This window comes from Pelophylax lessonae (assembly GCF_965119305.1).
Source record: "Pelophylax lessonae genome assembly, chromosome: 10".
NCBI classification, from domain to species: domain Eukaryota; kingdom Metazoa; phylum Chordata; class Amphibia; order Anura; family Ranidae; genus Pelophylax; species Pelophylax lessonae.
Genome location: NC_138777.1, coordinates 55112661 through 55128431, shown reverse-complemented (window position 1 = coordinate 55128431; position 15771 = coordinate 55112661). Strand labels below are relative to the sequence as shown.

Here is a 15771-nt window from a genome sequence, read left to right as displayed (position 1 = left end):
CATGATCCTAGAAAGACTTCTAATGCAGAGGAAACCAGAGGGTGTGTCTGACCAGGTCTATTAGATTACACAGAGCACTGGGCAGGGTGGTCAAACTCTAGTGCCCACTACCATGTGCAGACATATTTGGACATCCTACTCAACTGCTACAAGGAAAGTGGAAGGAAGACCATAAAAAAATTTAGGTTTAGAAAAATGGGCCCAATTCACAAAGCTTTACACAAAGATAATAAGCTTTAATTTCAGCCAGATGACTAATTTTTGAGGGCTTGAGTTTTCATTTTGAAAATAAGGCTCCTTATACTGGTGTTAAAGCTGTGTAAACTTAGCCTCATGCCTGGCTGAATATTTTTAGGACTTCAGTTGGTCTTTAAGAGATTTCCAGACACAAGTGACATCACCAAGCCTCATATCTCAATGATGTTACAAGTCTCCAGCAAACCCTTATGCTCCTGATGTTTAGCCAACAATGACCTCACAGGGTGGAAAATGGTAGACAGACTTGTCTAAGAAGTGTTTGAGTTCCCAGTCTAAATTTGCATTGTTCCAGTTAGAAAATGTAGATAGAAAAATATCATTATGGAGATGCTACTGCTGATGCATTGTGTGACGCCCAGTCAGGGAAGGTGTCTAGATCAAACATAGGTATTCCCCAGGTATAAAGTCCAAAACATAACGTCAGCATGCTGATAAGGTTTGTCCCCAGTCCAGCTTTCATCTAAAAAAAAGCAAACAAAGATAACGTTTTAGAGCAAAGCTGAAGTGCGCCATGTTTAAATATTCAAATACAATATATCAAAAGCTTTACTTTAGACCAGATTTATTTAGCTCTGATTTCAGTTTAAAGCACAAGACCTGTGTGTATAGTTACTTAAATGTTGTTGTTCTTTGCGTATTTCTTCCATATCTGTGCAGTAATCCTACGTGCCACAATGTCTGCATTTTGCCCCTGTGCAGGAACTTCCTCTAATAAAGACCAGTCACTGCTGCTCTCCCTCTTTGTGCAGAGTGACTGGTCTTGTCTCCGCCCCCTCCTGTAATTTTCCCCAAGCAGCCTGTAGTGGATGGGCTTGCTTGGCCCCTCCCTCCCACAGCTCTGCTCTTTGCACAGGCTATATGTAGTAAAGTGATGGTGTCACTGCAACTTTTATAAGAGAACATATAGGTTGGCAAAATAATTTGGTGCACTCAAAGTGGGTTTTACATCATTTGTGGCTACTGAGGAACATATATAAAAAATAGTTTTTATTCTGCAAGTCCAAATTTAAAAAGATAAGTGCACAGCGTCTGGCTGGATCTTCAGATTTCTTCAAAGCTCTATCTACAAAAGCATGTTGTAGCCATCTTTTACAGCTACAGTAGCCTGCCACTAAAAATGTTGGTTGCAGTATGTATAGATAATATGTTATTCTGTTATCCACTTTTAGAAGTGCTTTGCACTGTGTGGTGTATAAGTGACCAAAATATGTATTCTTCTCTTTTCCTGAAAACATTTGTTTGAGTTTGCGCCATTTCTAAAAGAAAAAATACATAAATGAATGGGTATGATCTACTCACCATGTCTGGCACAGTTAAGTGGCCATAAGAAAACACAATGGCATTTGGAGGATTGGCAACAGGCAAAAGGAACGCACATGAGGCACTTATTGTAGCTGGTATAATTACGAGAAGGGGGTTCACTCCGATTCCTTCAGCCTTTATCCAAAAGAAAACAAAAATATAAAATGTACAGGTTAATGATAAATGTAATCTCTAGGCAGATATTGAAGACACAAATAATGTAATCAATAATAGATCATTAGCACAAACAGTAAAGTGGATTGTGGGAGGGCCAGCTAGGCATCATATGCCTTGATAATGTAGGCATACAAAGATAAAATATAGTGGTAGTGGGGGCCACATATATCTAAAAACAAGTGGAAAATTTGAAAAACATGTTTTTAGAAATATATGCATTTTTAAACAAGTCTTGTATCAAAAATATACACAAAGTTTTATATAAATTTGTTTTCTCTTTTTATGTAATGATTCTGATACTCTTAAAGTGGTTATAAAGGCAGAAGGGTTTTTTTTACCTTCATGCATGAAGAAGAGGAGGATCGAGGCTGCTCTGTACAATACAATTACACAGAGCAAGTAAGTATAACATGTTTGGTATTTTTTAAAAAATGCCTTTATAAACACTTTAAAGTCCCACTACCACTATAATATTTGTATACTTACATGTTTTTTTTTATGCAAGCATTTTAAGTTCCTAAATCTGACCTGCTATCACCCTCTTGCAGTCCCTATACAGCAGGGCTGGAGTGTGAGAAAAAGCAGCAGCATAAAAAAGCCAATCAGTGCATGTGCTGACAAGAAGCATGCTGATAAGAGGAGAAATCAGAGTGACAGAGGTTCTGCTTCTCCTTTCGATGTCCAATCACAGGTTGTTTTTTTTGTGGTATAGGAGTACTGAACCTTGTGCTGATTTGTTGTATTTGATAAGAGGTCCTAGAGGCCGCTCACCAACAACCATGATCTCCTGCTGTGATAAATTCCTCTTCCCCAAAAAAAATGGCAACTCGGGAGGAGATCCTTTACTAACTATGCAATGTTAGTACAGCCATCTCCCCCGATGAGCTATTGTGTTCTGAGAGGGGGGAGACCGGGCAACCCCCGCCCCCGTCAGAACACACCAGTCAGCCATTGGCTGAGAGCGCTGATCAGATGCTGATCAGCAGACCTTTTCCGGTCATTGTCCCTTCGACAGAAGACGGAAATTTGGCCAGATTCTGTTGGACCAGCTGCCATACACATCAGCCAGTTTCTACTGAACCGGCTGATACCACCCGATATTCAGGCTGTATGTACGGGCTTAAAATATTTTTAAGCCAATGCGTTTCAGGGGTTCATTACTCCCCCTTCATCAGGGCTTGTAGAACAATAACCATAGGGTGAGGGATACCATTCTGGACTGTAGATTAGAATCCACAGCTACCAGTCTTACCTGTCAAGAAGACTTAGCAAAGAAGATTTTGTGAATTCATGGAGCACTCTGGGGTGGCTGTGGATTGCACCTGCATGTTCATCTGCACTGTAAAATCTCTGTGCAGCCTAAATATTGCCTACGATTTGTTAAAGTGCATGTAACCCCCCCAACAATAAATTCTTATTTGGTGCTTTGTCTGTTAAATATACCACTGAAAGCATTTTGTCCTATCCATTAAGTGCAAAAAAATACCTGGCGCCTGCCATAAATCCTGTGATCTGGTAATTTCCTGCGCTGCGGTCCTATCAGTTACATTGTCCAAGTTACCTGAGGACTACAGATCCCCTCCTCTACTTGTTATGGAGAAGAGAGGGGAGGGGATCTGTAGTCTTGTAGTAGGATGACAATGCTGCTTCTCTATCATTACAGCTTGGTTAGAGAGAGTGTTGTCCCCTGAGAAAAAGAGGTGCGTTATTGGCTGGGTGAAAATATAGAAAAAAAAAAGTGGGGGGAAAAAAAACTATAGCAGCCACCACATCTAAAGGACTGGTAAGCCGCAATACATTACATTTTTGTTCTTGAGTTTAGACCTGCTTTAATGTGTATTTACACTTTTGCATCCAATTTGAGAGAACGCCCGAGCCTCCCTGCCTGCGCCTATTGACACAGAGCGGGCAGCTCGGCCCTGCCCCTCGCTCCCGTGTCACAGCATTTGATTGAAGGCATGTCACTGGATCGGATCGGGCTCAAGTAAGAAAAAGGGGGGGAGAAGCTTCAGTGCAGAAGGTTTTATTACCTTAATGCATAGAATGCATTAAGGTAAAAACATTAAGACTTTAGAACCAATAAGTATTTTTTACTTGCTTAAAGCAGAGCTCCACCCAAAAGGGAAAGCTCCACTTGTTCGCACCCTTGTTTTGACACCCTTGTTCCTTCCCCCTGCTGCCTTCTGGGACACACACAAGTCCCAGAAGACGGCAGGACCATTCAGAAAGTGTAGAGCAACTCGCGCATGCACAGTAGGAAACCGGCTGTAAAGCCTGAAGGTTTCACTGACAGTTTCCCTTAGTGACGATGCCGGCGCCTGCACCCGGAGCCAATGTGAAGAATCGGCTTGACATTGCTGAATTCCTGGACAGAGCTTATATTAGAAGTCAGCAGCTACAGTATTTAATTTATTTGCCCAGACTAGAGCTCTTCTTTAAATTAGGGACCCAGTTCCCCCTGTAATGTTAAGGAGGAAGCTGTGAAGATAAGGTTTACCAAATATTAACCCTATCTGTACTGTGCTGGCAGTCCCCATTAGAAGTTTTAACCACTTAAGCCCCGGAAGATTTTACCCCCTTCCTGACCAGGGGGTATTTTGCGATTCGGCACTGTGTGACTTTAACGGACAATTGCGCGGTCGTGCGACGCTGTACCTAAACGAATTTGATGTCCTTTTTTTCCCCACAAACAGAGCTTTCTTTTGGTGGTATTTGATCACCTGTGCAATTTTTTGATCATTCGCTATAAACAAAAAAAGAGCGTAAATTTTGCAAAAATAACAATATTTTTCACATTTTTTGATATGAAATTCCCCCCCCAAAAAAAGTAAAAATCAAAATGTTTTAACATTTTAGACCAATTTGTTTTATGCTACATATTTTTGGTAAAAAAAAAAAAAAAAAATCGCAAAAAGTGTATTTTGATTGGTTGGCGCAAAAGTTATTGCGTTTACTAACTAAGGGAAAGATTTTTGTCATTTTTGTTGTTTTTTTTTTTTTTAACGAGTAATGGCGGCGATCTGCGTTTTTTTTTGCGGGACTGCGACATTGCGGCGGACAGATCGGACCCTTGACTGACTTTTTTGACACTTTTGGGGTTACCAGTGACATTACTACAGTAATCAGTGCTATACATATGCACTGTTTCTGTAAAATGACACTGGTAGTGAAGGGGTTAACTTTATTTGAGAGGGAGGGGTGGTGTGTTTCCCTAGGCGCGTGATTCTTACTGTGATTGGCTGTGGCTTGAAGTGTAGGAACAGTGATCAACGGTCCTACATAGTAGAACCGTTTGATCACCATTCTTACACAGGGGAGAATGACAGGCGGCTTGTTTACATTAGCCGCCTGCCTTTCTCCCGCTGTCACGGACGATCGCGAGTGCCCGGCGGACATCGAGTCCGACGGGCACACGCGCGGGGGGGGGGGGGGTCCGTGACTGAGCGGGAGCGCACATCCGGCGGCGCGTGCTTGCTCCACAGAGCCTCACAGGCTAGTGACGTACCCATACGTCACTTTGCCTGTGAGGGACTGACCGCCGCAGTATATGTACTTGCGGCGGTCGGCAAGTGGTTAAACTAGGTTTCTACACTGCCAGTCTTAACAAGGGGTTAAAGATCTTGAGGCTAGGATTCATCATTGTATGCTATTCTGAGGAAACTCAATCTGTCCCCACCAAGTCCTTCTGAAATTATTCTGAATAGTTTGCAGTCCTGTGTATATCCTGCTCCGAAAAAAACAACCAGAAAAGTAAAAATTTGTATTTTTTTATGTGTTCTGTGGTAATACAAACATATAGCGGGTGTTTCTCAAACTTGACTGCAGAAGTGGCAATACACTTTTAAGTGCTTGTGTATGACTGTAAAAAAAAAAAAAAAAAAAAAAAACATACTTTCTGGTTTCACCAGGTGGCAGCACATGACCACAGTTTTCACTGCCGCTAATACACTGGGAAGTCTAGACTGCTTGCCATGGCGTCCAATGGAGCCACAATCCTATTACTTTACTGCAGTACAATAAACAATGTGGCTGATTTACAATACATTAATACAAATATAGCTGGCATGTAAATAACAGCAACATGGAAGAGCAACCAACCTGAAAACAGAGCATGGCAGAGCATTTTACAAACGTGCCACTCTTCTGAAATAAAACGTTGCCAATATATGGGTAAGGGGGCAGGGACTGGAAGGAGCACAGCAGTAGTAATCAGATTCTGCTTCTAACCTTCAATCACTTATTCCTTACAATAGTGGCTCAGGGGCCACCCACAGATAGGAGACTTCACCATAGTAAGGGTGGATCAGGTGACAATCAAACAGGCAAATGTTGTCTGATATCTACAGGTGCACTAGAAATCGCATTTTGTACACCGTTTCTGAATTTGTGACATACCAGAGAAGAAAGGATGGGTTGGAATATGGTGATAGTAGCCGGGTTGCTTGCCACTTCTGTAACAGATGTCACCAGTAGACAAACGATCAGTACAATCACCCAGACAGGCAGGCTGCTTAAAGGTTCCATCTTGTGTCCAACCCATGTTGAAAGGCCAGAGACCTGAACCAAGAAAAAAAAACAAGATGAACATTGTACTATTTAAACAATTCTACTATCCATTCATTACAATGGGTTCAATGATGTGAAAAGTGCAGTAAGTCACAGCAGCCAATCAAATTATGCGCCACTGATTTGAATAGAAGTAAAATGCTGCCAATCATGGTCTGTATACAGTATACTCAGTGGTGGGATTCAAAAATGTTAGTAACCAGTTCCGACTTTCCCAGCAGAATGACCAGCGTGCCCCCTTTTAATGCAGAATGACCAGCGTGCCCCCCTTTCAATGCACAGTGACCAGCGTGCCCCCCTTTCAATGCACAGTGACCAGCGTGCCCCCCTTTAAATTCAGAGAGACCAGCGTGCCCCCCTTTCAATGCCGAGAGACCAGCGTGCCCCCTTTCAATGCACAGTGACCAGAACATTACCCCCAATGATTGCAGAGTGCCACAGCATTGCCCCCAATGACTGCAGAGCGCCACAGCATTGCCCCCAATGATTGCAGAGCGCCACAGCATTGCCCCCAATGATTGCAGAGCGCCACAACATTGCCCCCAATAATTGCAGAGCGCCACAGCATTGCCCCCAATCATTGCAGAGTGCCAGTGATCCCCCCGCGAGACCCATGCACTTACCTCACGGACGGCTTCTCTTCAGTCCCCGGCTCCCCGCGTCTCCAAGTCCTCAGTCCTCCCGCCTCCTCGTCCAATGGCACGGGGGTTTGCCTTTCAGCCAATCAGGAAGCGGGAGGACCCGCTCCCTGATTGGCCAGGAGGAGGATCCGTGTGACAATAGCGAATTTTCATTCGCTATTGTCACAGAATGGGCGGGTCGGGGCGCACTGCTCTGCTCCCCCCCGGCCATCACGCTCTGCTCTGCTCCCCGGGATCAGCCGGTTCTGCGAACTTGCAGAAAGTTAGTAACCGGTTCTATGGAACCGGTGCGAACCGGCTGAATCCCACCACTGAGTATACTGGTTATATTTGTGCAAAGAAAAATACGCAAGAGTTAGGCTCCATGTACACGGGACGTTGTTAAAAGTCCCTTGAATGCTGGAATTTTTTTTTTTTTTTAGGACGTTTAATACGTCCGTTGTGTCGCGTTTGCACCCACGTTTAGCGGGCGTTTGCGTTTAAAACCGTTCCTAGAGGTCAAAAAAATGATTCCACTTTAAAATGGAAAAACGCAAGCGCCAAACGCAAATAATTGCGTTCCAAAAAACGTCCCTGAACTCAACTGCCTGCAAATGACTGTAAACGACCCTGTGTACATGGACAGATAAGATAACATAGAGGTGGGTTCAGGGGCTTCAGAAAAAAACGCCCAACTGCTCCTAAATGGCCATTTACAAAGTCCCGTGTACATGGAGCCTAAAAGGTAAACTCGAGGCAGATATAAAATACACAAATTAATGAAGCCAAATATTGATGCCGTGTATAACAGCATTCATGGAGGGAGATGGATGGTCAGGAGCACTGTTGCAGGTAAATATGCCACCAAGGAAAATACTGATAAGAGGAAAGAGCAGACTGAGCAGAGAGATGACCTCATCCATCTGCTGCTGCTCCTCTTTCAAGGGACTCTGTTATATCAGAATCGCAAAGGACATCATTTTGAAACACTGCTTTTGAGAATGTTAGTACCCCGGTAGTCATGTTGAAGCTTTGGCTTGATTCCCAGAACAAGCATGGAGGTAAAGAACACTCAAAAGCACTTTATTTAGGCACAAAGTTTTGACAGCCTCCACAATTCCCTTTTTACAGTGGGGTTGATTTACTAAAGGCACATAGATGGCACTTTTCAAAGTGTAGTTGCACTCTGCAAGTGTAGTTGCTCCAAAGCTTAATAAATGAGGTAAAGCTTCACTTTGCAAAGAATACCCAATCACATGCAAGGAAAATTAAAAAAACAGCATTTTTGCGTGCACATAATAGGATGATGGAAGAGTTTCTGCTCATTTACTAAGCTCTGGAGCATTTGCTCTAACAGAGTGCAACTGCAAAGTGCACAGTCTAGCTGCCTTTTGTAAATCAACTCCAGTGTCTCTTGCACTGCCTAGTCAACAGACTAAAGCTAGCCATAGATTAGTCAGTTTTTTATTTTTTTGTTCATGCAGGTTAAATAAAAAAACTGAGCCGATGACCCCATTCACACATTCGAGGGGGATGGGAAATACTTGCAGGGTGTCATTGTATTCTGACAGTGGGGACGCTTCTCCGCCATTAGAATACACTAATCAGCACTGCAGACTATAGCACAGTGCCCATAAATGGATTGCAATTCATCTGGGCTTTCCACCCATCTAAGGGCAGCATAGGAGTAGATAGAAGACACAACTGAGTTCTTTTTAGTAGAATAAAGAAAGTGGGTTCATTTTCCTAGTTGTACTGTGTAACAGTGCTATATACTTTTCTGGACTGCATAGGCAAACAGTTACAACAGCTCCCTTATTTGCATTTCATATTTATATGTTTGTCTAGAGTTCAGCTTTAACCTATAAGATCTGTAGCAGGTTTTCCAGGCCTGTGGCCTGATGTTGGTCTGCCATTGTTACCGGTTACCTTTCCACCCCATGCGAGCTGCGGCCCTGGATGTAGAGACTGAGACATGGACAACTCCGGCATCTTGGTTTTGTGGTTTTATTGGAGATAAAGGGGATGGGAGAAGGGAATGAGTGGGATACTCCTTTAGGCTTCAGCTATGTACGCTTTGGACTTGGTTCCTGAAAAATGCCCGTTGGCGCTTCCTTGACGCCAACCAACACTCACTAACTCTGAGAATACTCTGTAGCTTAATAGAAGTGCTGAATCCTTGACTTAAAGTCCAAAAGATCCAGGACTGTGAAATTGTAGAACCACTAACACTGTTACACTGCAACAAGTCACTGAATACTTCCCTCCCGCCTTGCTCTGGCTCGAGGTAGTATGTTGTAGAACTGTAAATCCCAACTGTCACACTCTCTGTACAATTCAGGGACCAATAGTAGGTGCCACCTTGAACCTTGAATCCTTCGGGGTTCACTGTCTATGTACCCCCCTCTGTAACTTCAGGGTCCTCAACCTAGGTACCCCATTTCCGCTAGCTGGCACTGGATCTCAGAACCTCTTCCGGAGTGGTCCCCTTCAACTCTGGCAGACCCCCAGGGGCAATCCTCAGTACTCATGACCTGTGTAGGCTTTCCTGGGACTGAACCCCTCAATCTCTCCGCAGGCTCTCGGCACACCGGATCCCCTCAGCTCAACTCAGCACTCTCTGGATTCTCAGGCGACCCCCCCGAGACATCCTCTTCCTCAGACAGGAGGAGAGACAGCTGCACTCTCCATCCTGGGACTCTGCTCCCGCCAAAGACATTGTGTCATGTGTCACCCCCAAACTTATACCCACTCCCAGAATCCCTTGCAGCACAATCTGTCTTCTGGGGTAGTTACAAGCCTGGATGTGTCTCCTGATTGGGTTTCTTCCACCGCCCTATGAGAACCCCCTCACAGGAGCCAGTGGAGAGACTCCCCCTTCAGCAGGCACACCTGGAAGCCATGACACCCTGACTAAATAAATCACAGCCCTGCAGTTAGGCAGACACGGCCCACTATACCTTTACCTAGCACCTACCTGTAGGGTGCTACAGATCTAAAACCAGCAACCACAGTGGGGGGCCTCCATCCCTCCATCCCTTAATATGTATGCAAAAAAATATATAAAAAAGAGGTCATGGGACTTTGAGAAATAGAACAGTACAGCGAAAATAAATGCAAAAAAATAAAAACAATTCCTACATGAAGTAAAAAATATCTATGTATTTGAGAACTGATATATATAACAATTCATGATAGATACAGTAAATACATAATACAATTACATGATATTATATATAAGAAGTAAATACATGATTGATATAGACATGATGAATAAAACCACTTGGCATCTGACGCTTTTCGCGGAACCCTATCCGCTTCTTCAAGAGCATAATCCAAAGAGATCTAGAAATCAGTATCTACCTGAGGCTGAGGAATATATCCCACAATTTTTTTTTTTGCATTTATTTTCGCTGTACTGTTCCATTTCTCTAACCAACTTGTTAACGTACGTACTTTACATATCTACTTTGGTAAAGTGGTTGGCCTTACTCAAAGCCCCATGACCTCTTTTATATATTTTTTTGTTATCCTAAAAGATGATGCACAAAAAAAAAAAAAAGACATTACTTAACCACTTGCCGAATGCCGCACGAAATTTTTTTTTTAACCAAACATATGTAGCATAAAACAAATTGGCCAAAAATGTTAAAAAATTTAGATTTTTACATTTTTTTGGGGGGAATTTCATATAAAAAAAATGTGAAAAATATTGTTATTTTTGCAAAATTGTCGCTTTTTCTTTGTTTATAGCGCATGATCAAAAAATCGCATAGGTGATCAAATACCCCCAAAAGAAAGCTCTGTTTGTGGGAAAAAAAGGACGTCAAATTCGCTTAGGTACAGCATCGCACGACCGCGCAATTGTCCGTTAAAGTCACGCAGTGCCGAATCGCAAAATACCCCCTGGTCAGGAAGGGGGTAAAATCTTGCGGGGCTTAAGTGGTTAAAGAGTCAAACAAGGGTCAACCTAAATTTTCTAACCTGCACTATAAGTAGGATGGCTGGAAAGGGTTTTATTTCAACAGCTCTTTCATTTATGTATTTACAAAAGAGAAATCGGCAAGCAGCTCGTCAGACAGACATCCCATGTGGGATGAAGAAATTTACTGCAAGATCCCCAGCTCCGCTGTTTCTAATGTTATGATAAAAACAGAATTCTGAGTTACTGACGATACATGGGGATGACTTACTTCACATCCTTTAGCCAAGGCAAAACCCCCTCCAACCAATATGACGATATGCCAAGGTATACATTCCTCAAACTCTTTCCAGGTGATCATCGGTGTGGACTCCCCAGACTGGGAAGGCTTAGACTTTTCTAGAATAATAAAACAAAGGACATTGTAGATATAAAGGAAATGGTAATGAAACCAAAAACACATTTTAGGTCATTAAAATCAGCAACAACACAGCACCAGCAGAGGTGGTTTAGCAGGAATGGGTGGGGCTGCGACCCACAAATGGGACGCATGTACTATATTGAAACATCAGACCAAACGTAATAGATGTTCTGAATCCCTTCTCACTATAGCCAACAGAGGCCAGAGGTGTAGACTGGCACTCACATGAATAAGTCGTCCTAAAGAGAAGTTCCAGCCTGTAAAAAAAAAAAGTCAGCAGCAACAAATACTGTAGCTGCTGACTTTTCATATAAGGACACTCACCTGACCAGGGAACCCGCGATGTCGGCACTCGAAGCCAAGCCATCCATCTGCTCCAGGTGCAGGCGGAAGCTTCTTGCGGCTTCACAGCCTGCTTCCTACTGCGCATGTGCGAGTTGCCCTGCGTTTTCAGAATGGTCCCGCTGTCTTCTAGGACCTGTGTGTCTCCCAGAAGGCAGGGGGGTGGAGGAGAGGCCGGAAATTTCATAGATTGCCGTAATTCCAGAAGTGGGAGCGGATACCCGGTTTTGACAGGTAACCTCCCCCCCCTGAAAGGTGCCAAATGTGGCAGCAGAGGGGAAAAGGAAGCAAACAAGCGGAGCTCCCCCTTATGCGTGGAGCTTTGCTTTACGTGACAGTCCAATTCAAACAGGACATTTGCATACATATGCTCATAATAACCACGTCCAAGTCTATCTTGGAGTGTTGCTTGAAACCGACTTGCATGCAAAGCTTAATAGCCAGAGGCCTGGAATACAGCTATATACAACTTACCTCTTGATCTACAGCGCAGCCAGCTGGGCTTGCGTCCAGGTATAATAAATAACAGAAATCCAAAGAGAATAGCTGAGGTAGCATCCGTCTTATACCCTTTCCTGGTAAAGGAAAGGCATAAAAAAAGTTAAATCGTAATGCACAAAATGTTATATCACTGCAAGAAAATCTCCTGGGGGGGGGTCTACATACTAACTCCATTACAGGAAAGGTTTGTGTTGCCAATAGAATGCAGTCAGATTTCAGGATTTCAGACGTCATTATGTAAAGTAGGTTTGTAAAGTAGTGTTTAGAAGGATGGAAGGGAATAATCTGGATTCTATTAGTGAGAAGCAAAAAAGAAGTTGCTATGCCAGTAAAGATTCAAATTCACCCAGCTTTATTCGTATACTGGTAAAACTTACTCTACATGAAGGATTTATCAGGTCACGTCCAAGCAGTAGTGGACTTTCCATCTGAAGCCCATCCATCCTTTGATAGGATAAAACTTGGGATTCAGCTTTTAAATGCACAGGGGGTTACAGGGTGAGAAACCCTCAACGCTTGGGACATGATCATACTACTGCATGTCCTCTGCTTCTTCAATTAGTCATTTGTTCTTTGCACCACTTTACCAGTAGAGATGGGCTCGGGCATGCTCGATTTTACACGTGCCCAATCCCGCCAGGAAGCCAACACTTCACTCCACTAATCGCAGGCACTTAGACATTTCCAGATCTGTGCAGCTGTAGAACGGGAAATGTCTCACTGCCTGTGATTAGCGGACTGCAGTGTCAGCTTCCTGGCGGGATCGAGCGCCCAGAGTGAACCAGCTGAAATCAATGAAAGTTTTTTCTGGATCTGCTTATGTCTACAGGTAACACTTTGATAAACACACCTATCATGTGAAGAATGTAAGCAAACATCTGTGCAAACTGCCAAATCAACAGAACCGGAGGGCTCACATGCATGAGAGGGAAAATACATACAGTATTGTGTGTACTTTAGCATGAGGCTTCATTATGGTTATTGAAAGCCTCAATTCATCTACTGTATCTTATATGGGAAAACTGGGTTGGGGGATATGTCATAGTGAGTGTACAACTTGTATAAAAGTATACATTTGTTGTCCCCTCAATATAATTCAACACATAACCATCAATGTCTAAACCGCTGGCAACAAAAGTGTCAATATTTTGTGTGGCCCCCCATTATTTTCCAGCACTGCTTTAACCTTCTTGGGCATGGAGTTCACCAGAGCTTCACAGGTGGCCACTGGAGTCCTCTTCCACTCCTCCATGACGACATCACGGAGCTGGTGGATGTTAAAGATCTTACGCTCCTCCACCATTCATTTGAGGGTGCCCCACAGATGCTCAATAGTGTTTAGGTCTGGAAACATGCCTGGCTAATCCATTACCTTTACCCTCAGCTTCTTTAGCAAGGCAGTGGTCGCCTTGGAGGTGTGTTTGGGGTCGTTATGTTGGAATACGGCCCTGCAGCCCAGTCTCTGAAGGGAGGGGATCATGCTCTGCTTTAGTATGTCACAGTACATGTTGGCATTCATGGTTCCCTCGAGCTGTAGCTCTCCAGTGCCGGCAGCACTCATGCAGCCCCAGATCATAACACTCCCACCACCATGCTTGACTGCAGGCAAGACACACTTGACTTTGTACTCCTCCCCTGATTGCCGCCACACACGCTTGACACCATCTGAACCAAATAAGTTTATCTTGGTCTCATCAGACCTCAGGATATGGTTCCAGTAATCCGTGTCCTTAGTCTGCTTGTCTTCAGCAAACTGTTTGCGGGTTTTCTTGTGCATCATCTTTAGAAGAGGCTTCCTTCTGGGACGACAGCCATGAGACCAATTTGATGCAGTGTGCGGCGTATGGTTTGAGCACTGACAGGCTGACCCCCCACCCCTTCAACCTCTGCAGCAATGCTGGCAGCACTCATACGTCTATTTTCTAAAGACAACCTCTACATATGGCGCTAAGCAAGTGCACTCAACTTCTTTGGTTGACCATGGCGAGGCCTGTTCTGAGTGGAACCTGTCCTGTTAAACCGCTGTATGGTCTTGGCCACCGTGCTGCAGCTCAGTTTCAGGGTCCTGGCCATCTTCTTATAGCCTAGGCCATCTTTATGTAGAGCAAAAATTCTTTTTTTCAGATCCTTCTTTGCCATGAGGTGCCATGTTGAACTTTCAGTGACCAGTATGAGAGAGTGAGAGCGATAACACCAAAATGAACACACCGGCTCCCCATTCACACCTGAGACCTTGTAACACTAACGAGTCACATGACACTGGAGAGGGAAAATGGCTAATTGGGCCCAATTAGGACATTTTCACTTAGGGGTGTACTCACTTTTGTTGCCAGCGGTTTGGACATTAATGGCTGTGTGTTGAGTTATTTTGAGAGAGCAGCAAATTTACACTGTTATACAAGCTGTACACTCACTACTTTACATTGTAGCAAAGTGTCATTTCTTCAGTGTTGTCGAATGAAAAGATATAAATTATTTACAAAAATGTGAGGGGTGTACTCACTTTTGTGAGATACTGTACCTCAAAACAAAGCATCCCAGAGATGCGATGTCATCACTGGAGAAAGCATCAATCTTTACCTGTGCGCTGGAGCCCCTGGGCACAGCACAGGGCTCTGAAGAAATGGCACAGGCGGCCGTCCCTTCAGAGCAAATGCGCCAGTGATGTCACTGGCTGCATGTACAGTAAATATCTCCTAAACGGTGCATGTTTAGGAGATATTTACACTACCTATAGGTAAGCCTTATCATAGGCTTACCTATAGGTAAAGCGTAAAGAAGGAAGTTTACTTCCTCATTAAGAGCTTGTTTATACTATGTGTGTTGAGCTGCATTGATCAGCCTAGATCATGCATGTCTCTTCTGCAATAAAATTAATCTACCTGCCTGCTCACAGTCTTCTGCAGAACGTACACTGAGCTGCGCATGCGTAGCTTAGTTTAAATTCTGGCACAGTACCTGTGTGCTGGGAGGACTGCACTCCTGCACATGCGTGAGAGTGAGATCATCCCGCACCAGCTAATCAAGATGGCCAAAGACTGGAACCCAGAAAAAGACAGGGAGAATATGCCAGCACCCGTGAGCAACCTCACCGGCGTCTGACAGTTGAAGCAGACTTAAGGCGGTAGTATCCCGCTTTTTGACACTTTTACCTACAGGTAAGCCTATAATAAGGCTTACCTGTAGGTACAAATAATATCTCCTAAACCGGCATGGTTTAGGAGATATTTACAGTGCATGCAGCCGCTCGCGCGAGCGGCGCATGCGCTCTGAAGGTCCGGGGAGACCTTCAATTTATTTGCCGGGAGCTTGCCAGAAAATCGTCATCGCGGCTCCGGCCAATCATCGCACCGGAGCCGTCTCTTCCGGCCAGTCACCGCGCCGGAGCCGCCGAACCTGGAAGAGACGGCGAGGGATCATGGCAGCGCCCGCAGTGATGTCCGGGGGTCCGTGTCGGGGCTTCGTTCTAAGGTAAGTTACACATAATGGGCTAGTAAGCGATGCATACTAGCTCATTATGCCTTTGTATTGCAGGTTTTTTTTATTTTAGGGTTTACAACCGCTTTAAGTATGGAGAACTTTAGTTTTGCTTTAAGAAGTGCTCAGGCACAGGTTTAGTCTGTCACAGTATTTTATAGCAGCCAGGGGGGGGGAATTAATTA

The 15771-nt window shown here is 44.0% G+C and overlaps 1 protein-coding gene across 1 annotated transcript in view; it reads right to left on the bottom strand.

Annotated features, from left to right (window-relative positions):
- Positions 1 to 529: 529 nt before the first annotated feature.
- Positions 530 to 15771, bottom strand: part of LOC309565683 (solute carrier family 13 member 1-like) — a 69758-nt gene continuing 54516 nt past the window's right edge. Inside the window, exons 12-16 of the mRNA XM_082270654.1 lie at positions 12083 to 12183; positions 11117 to 11244; positions 6133 to 6294; positions 1558 to 1695; positions 530 to 718 (exon numbers count right to left, since the gene is read on the bottom strand). Coding sequence (XP_082126780.1) covers positions 578 to 718; positions 1558 to 1695; positions 6133 to 6294; positions 11117 to 11244; positions 12083 to 12183 — 670 coding nt within the window. The 3' untranslated portion in view covers positions 530 to 577. The remainder of the gene's footprint in view (positions 719 to 1557; positions 1696 to 6132; positions 6295 to 11116; positions 11245 to 12082; positions 12184 to 15771) is intronic.